The sequence below is a fragment of the Toxotes jaculatrix genome, chromosome 18, assembly GCF_017976425.1.
Source record: "Toxotes jaculatrix isolate fToxJac2 chromosome 18, fToxJac2.pri, whole genome shotgun sequence".
Lineage (NCBI taxonomy): Eukaryota > Metazoa > Chordata > Actinopteri > Toxotidae > Toxotes > Toxotes jaculatrix.
In genome coordinates this window covers 16,767,251-16,773,250 of record NC_054411.1, presented here as the reverse complement: position 1 = coordinate 16,773,250, position 6,000 = coordinate 16,767,251, and the positions used below count along the sequence as shown (strand labels likewise).

Genomic DNA, 6,000 nt, shown 5'->3' with positions numbered 1-6,000 from the left:
CCTATAGTTTGAGGGAGGGACGCAGAGAGAAAGAGAAACAGGAGGGGTCTGAGAGGAAAGTATGAGAAGGGGTGCAGGTTTCTCTGCTCTTGCCCAACCTGTTGATGCGAGGTGAAAACACTCCTCTCTCTCCCAGTGGCTCCACACCTCAGCGGCTGTATTGCTTCCCTCTCTTCCCCAGCTTGTGCTCTTCCTGTTACCTGGGGGCTGGCGGAGACATGGGCATATCATCAGGATAGAAGGTGCATGGCTACACAGTAGGCGACCGCCGCTGCACAAACAGAGACATTACTGGAACATTTTTAGCCACACTTCAAATCAAGACTTTTGAGTGGGGTTAAGCGGAGAAACTGGGGCATTATTTGAACTCACATCCCAAAGGATAAAAGGTAAGTGGCTTTTAAAAAAAAAAAAAAAATCTAACAGGATTAGTTCAGGGTTGGAAGATGGCCTCCTATAGTGAGGTAGAGTTTTAATAGTTTGAGTCATAGTCACCAAACGTGAGGATCTTCTCTTCACTCAAACATTTCTGCAATTTCACCGCCCTTTACGTTTTCAGCCCTAGTTTAATAACAGCTATTTTAACCAACAATCATGTTTAGTGCCTCATATTCAAATCAGATGATCCGAACCTCCATGCCCTTATGTTAAGATAGAAATAATCTCCTGCCATTGTTACAAGTCTTTCTCCCACTCTCTGATCTCCTCACCCACAATACAAATGAAGGCCAGTGTTAGGGCTAAAGCTGGTTGCCTCCATTATATTTAACGTGTGACCGACCTGCAAAAGGTCATCTTTGAATCTCCGAGGTCGAAACAAAGGCTCTATTGCAGGCTGGAGGAAGTGACAATCAGCTATCAGAAGTGAACATCTTCCACTGTGTCTCTCACGTCCAATCTGTCCTGTGTATAAAACTGCAATCCCCATGTCTATAGCTATCTCCGTCTACCACAGAGCAGTTACCTTTCATGTCTGCTGTTCTGTCCCAACCTTCGAATCCATGTTGCAGTTGTTTTTTCCTCCATTCTCAGCCTTGGCTCACACGCTTCTCTGCCTTGTTCTGGCATGTTTATACGCTCCCTCCTCCTGTTGTCTTCACTCTTGCTGTCAAACCTCTCTCACCTTTTTTATTTTCCACGCTCCGACCTCTGTGTTAGCCTGTCCTCCATTTCATCCATCATCAGTCAACACAGTGTGTTGGGTGAAACTTGTACTTCTGTATTTTGAGCTGACATGTGCTGTTTGTTTCAGGAGAAAAGACTTCCCATATCAAAGGACTGTTCAAAGAAGAAGACTGTATCCCCATGCGGACTACTAAAATGAAAATGGCCCTTTTATCCGAGAAGCACAAATCCCTTTTCCCCCTCCTCCTCCTTTTCTATGTCTCTCTCACCTGTCTATGCCAGGCAACCAATGGCAGCTCTACCAGTCCCACAATCAACACCCCAACCACTTTCTCTCTCACCTCTAATGTTACTTTCCTGAAGCGTGTGCCAGGCTGCGGCGTAGAACTGGATCCCATCTACAGGTACCTGTGTGACCGTCGGGCAGCATGGGGGATTGTAGTGGAGACCTTGGCCTCTTCAGGCTTCCTGTTAAGCATGGGTCTCCTCTTAGGCCTGCTGCTCTGGTCCCTTTGCATCTGTGTCTCATCCCAGCAGCAACGCAGCAGTATTGGCGGCACAGTGGCCTGCACGTCCATTTTTTTGTTCGCCACAGCCGGGATCTTTGCCATCACCTTCTCCTTCATCATCCAGCTCACCCCTCAGACCTGCCCGACCAGGATCTTCCTCTTCAACGTGCTCTTCTCTCTGGCCTTCTCCTGTCTGCTGGCTCGCTGCCTTGCCCTGCTGGGCTTCGCAGCTGCCCGGAGCTGGGGAGAGCCTGCCCTGGCCCTGGGGCTCTTCACTGTGCAGGTTATCATCTCCACAGAGTGGCTGATCCTCGTGTTGGTCCGGGACAAGAAGCCCTGCGAGTACAGCCAGGAGGAATTTGTCATGCTGCAGATCTACGTGCTGTGCCTCCTGGCTATCAGCTTGATCCTTTCACTGCACCTACTGTGCCGCTCCTGCTCCACATACAGCTACAGCTACACAGGGCCTACCAATCAGCAGGGGAGGATGCAGGCCATGGTGCTCTGTGTCACACTGCTGCTGTCCGCCTGCATCTGGGTGGTGTGGATCACTATGCTCATCAGGGGAAACCCTGAGGTGGGCCGCCGGCCACAGTGGGACGACCCAGTGATTAGCATTGCACTGGTAGCCAATGGCTGGGTGTTACTGATGGGGCACGGGTTGTCCCAGGTTGCCTTTCTCTGCAGGGGGGAAGCCATGTCCAAGGATATCCCTTTGAGCTTCGCCGGCTGGACAAGCCCCAGTGCTGATATCCCAGGACTGGGCAGTCAGAAGGAGGGAAAAGAAAATGGAAGCTTTGAGACTGATGGTGAGAGGAGAGGTGAGAAGCTGTCCTCATTAGCCATGAATCTGAGTGGAGACAAATTGAAAGACAGTAATTTATGCTCAGGGCAAAGCTACACAAGGGAGACAAAACAAATTGTAGCTGCAGCTAACAATATTTTCAATATTCATTAATCTGCCAGTTATTTTCATAATTAATCAACTGTTTGGTCAACAAAAGTCAGAAAATAAAATCCCTGCCTCAGATCGGAGAGTCCAAGGTGACTTCTTCGCGTTGTATGTTTTGTCCAACCAACAGTCCAAAACCAAAGATATTCAATTTACTATGATAAAGGAGTAAAACAAGTCATATTTGCATAGAAACATATGGAACTAGTGAAATTTTGTTGGGAGTCTGGACAGCAGTTCCAGATTCAGTGAACTGACTTTGCGATGTTAAAATATAACTGCATGCCGAACTGAAAGCCTGTGTCCAGCTAGCAGTCGGCTCAGCTCTCACTGTGGGCCTTTATGATGAACAGTATATAATGAACCGATAATTAGCTAACTGTATCATGTGTCTCCCTTCAGGCAGGAGAACTGAGCCGAGTCTGCGGTCGCCCTACGAGTCTGGATTCTCCATGACAGTGAGTAATAAACCATTAGGATTAACAATCTGACTCCACGTACCCCGCAATTAAGCACCGTGACCTTTTACTACTAGAGGCAATTATAACTAACTTACATTGTAAGGTTAATGAAAGCACAGTTTATCATGGGTATTAATGGCAGTGACATGATGAATGCGTGATTACATGTATCTGTGTGTGTTGCAGGAAATCGACCCTGACAAAGATTACACCATCCCTCGCCCTCAGACCACCAACTACAACGAACCTTATGATGAATATTATGGACGTGATTAAAATCAAATTCATTTTCTGTCTGATGAAACTAATACCAAAGCCAAAGCTGAGGATGACCCAACTCCTGCACTAATCTGTACTTCAAGCACTTGGCACAAAAAAAATAATGTTTTTCTACTTTTCATTTCCTTGTGCAAATGTAAATATTTCTGCGTAGTGTTATGAGAAATGTTATTTCTAATCTGTCAGCAGGATGTAAAATCCTCCGTCCCACAGAGAAGAAAGAAAGAAAGAAAGAAAAAAAAAGAGTCAGCAGTGTGACTCATCTGCTTGAGTTTCATCATGGAGGCTGGATGGGTTCAGATAGTCCAGCTTTCTGCTGGCGGGAAATCCACATCACAAATACTTAGGGGAAGTGAATCTTTATGATGGCGTGTGTGGTGTGCACATTCTGTGCTAGCCTGAGATGGTATATAATAGCCCTGAGGTGACAGAGGAGGCGTGAAACTGTCACTCTGAAGGTGCCAAACTGCTGAGCGGAGCAGAGGCATCTGTGAACGGTAGAGAGGAGGGATGAAAGGAGGAGGAATGAGAAAAGAGGAGAGAGAGAGAGAGAGAGAGAGAGAAAAAAAACAGAAGAGGAGAGGATGGGAGATTAGATGAGATGAGACAAGACAGGAGGAAGATAGGACAGGAGACCTGTCAGCACTGTGGGAGGCTTGTGCCATTACCGATTAACATCTCCATATTCAAAGTTACATTACAGTCGCTGGATGCTGTGCTGCAGCAAAAGCAGTAGCTGTGTTCTTTGTACATAGAAAGATACGAGGAATACAAGGTATACCTCTTTTCCACAAAAGATATTTCAATGTTTTTTATACACACTAGTGGCAACTGTTGTCAATAAAAAGGTTCATCTACAAAAGCCCGGATTTGATCATAATTGTCTCAAAGAACCTTTGCTTCTTCCGCTCACATTCTGCACAGATGGCAGACCAAAGGCCAATTACTCTCTCGTCCAGAATCAGTGCCATGCCTCCAGGCACCTGCTGCAAACCGAAGCCTCAACCTCACAGGGAGCAGAGTGGCAGTACCACAGCTACACCACCAGGGGGCAATGTCTAGGCATAGCAAGCGAGGCTGACCTGGCTCAGGCTGGATGGGAGGAAACTACTGAGAAGTGCTTAACTTTTCAACAACTATACTGCCATGTTAAAGAGAAAGACTGGTGTTACAGCAGCAGTGTCATACCAATGTAATGTCCATACTATTTACACAATAGCCTGGAATAATTAATACTACTAAAATCCATGTACAGGGTTCATGCAGTTTGTGGTGGTCTGCTCTGCATGTTTATTTTTCCCCCAGTGGCCTGTAGTGACTCCACCATCCACAAAGGTCAATTCCACACTCCAACAGATACAATCTTCACACATCCCTCCCCTCTTATCAGACGGCCTTCAATCTATTCTTCCAATTAGCCCGACTTCAATTACTCACAGAGAGCATGCCATCAAATTGGCAATTGGCCTCTTGTGCATTAGAGCAATTAGCAGGGATATGAGGTTTCCCGTCACATCCAACCCATTTACGGCCATTAACTCCAGATGCAATTAAAGATTGTTCCAGATTGTTCCCCTTGGCAGCGATGAGAAAGTCGGAGGTGTTGGTGAAGCTCGTCGCGCAGCAGATTTGGTCTGGAGGAACAAAAGTCAAGAGTTAACAGAAAATGCAACCCAGCCGAGCAGTATTAATCGTGTGCAATTGTTGCCTCCATCAGTCATCTGACTCACACAAGCTAATGCACCACTGAGAGGGTAGAAGTTTCTGGACAGTCAGAGAAGTAAGTGATTCTTGTTTGGCCTGTAATCAAAAGGTTGTAACAATCCTCCTACCTCCTATACCATACACCTCTAATCAGTTCTGCTTTATCTCCTTCTGGTATGAGGGGTTTTGTACTATTTAAAGCAGCCTCTCTCCTGATTGGATAACCTCATTCCAACCAACACGGGAAAGAAAATGATAAGACTCAGACAATCATGGGAAGGAAATCACATAATGGTTACCAGCTCCAAAATCAAGAAAAATATCTGGGAATGTGCTCTATCACCTCCTGATAGCCGTTACGTACGAATGCTTGGGACAACAATGTTAAACCTGAGAAAGGCCCAAGGTAATAAGTATCCAAAACCAGTATAAAAACCAAACAGTTTATTTATTATATACATTCAATAATAATGAAGAGAATAAACAGAAGGCAGACACAAGGATGGCAAAATAAAACATTGTGAGAAAAAATACATGTCACTTATTGAAAAAAAGAATATCACTTGGATAAATGAGCTTTTAAGAGCATGTGACATTAAAAAAAAAAATCCACATGCAATTCAAACCCATTTATTAAATCCCTGTACAAAAACTCCCACTGGGTTGACTTGGGCACAGTGCAGGGGAGTCGGGGGTCAGCGGCTGAGGATAACTTTAGCCTCTGTGTTTTTCCCAGCACAGTTATTCTGTAGCCTTGGAAAAGAAAGTAAGATTTACTCCAATTAGAAGAGTCGAAAAACCAGCAAAAGCAACCCACGGGAGTCGCTGCAGCTGAATCACACTCGCAGCTCGATAAGGACTACACCACCTCTACACCAGCTTTTGCCACCTGGACGAGTGAGGTGGAGATGCTGCTAAATGAGCATCTCTGTGGGCAGGTTCACTATAATAGTACTCTGTAGCAGGCCCT

The 6,000-nt window shown here is 45.7% G+C and overlaps 1 protein-coding gene across 1 annotated transcript; it reads left to right on the top strand.

The window, feature by feature from the left end:
- The first annotated feature begins 201 nt into the window (after positions 1-201).
- Positions 202-3,879, top strand: LOC121199008 (G-protein coupled receptor family C group 5 member D). The gene is made up of 4 exons (XM_041063441.1): positions 202-389; positions 1,253-2,455; positions 2,989-3,044; positions 3,234-3,879. Exons 2-4 carry the CDS (start codon positions 1,306-1,308, stop codon positions 3,321-3,323), a joined length of 1,296 nt encoding a protein of 431 aa, XP_040919375.1. The 5' UTR covers positions 202-389; positions 1,253-1,305; the 3' UTR covers positions 3,324-3,879.
- Positions 3,880-6,000: the final 2,121 nt, after the last annotated feature.

Bases quoted from the DNA above. Each gene is read 5' to 3' on its own strand.
- LOC121199008 (XM_041063441.1), top strand. From the start codon at position 1,306: ATGCGGACTACTAAAATGAAAATGGCCCTTTTATCCGAGAAGCACAAA. The intron at 2,456-2,988 runs GTGAGAAGCTGT...GTCTCCCTTCAG, and splicing joins GACTGATGGTGAGAGGAGAG to GCAGGAGAACTGAGCCGAGT. The intron at 3,045-3,233 runs GTGAGTAATAAA...TGTGTGTTGCAG, and splicing joins AGTCTGGATTCTCCATGACA to GAAATCGACCCTGACAAAGA.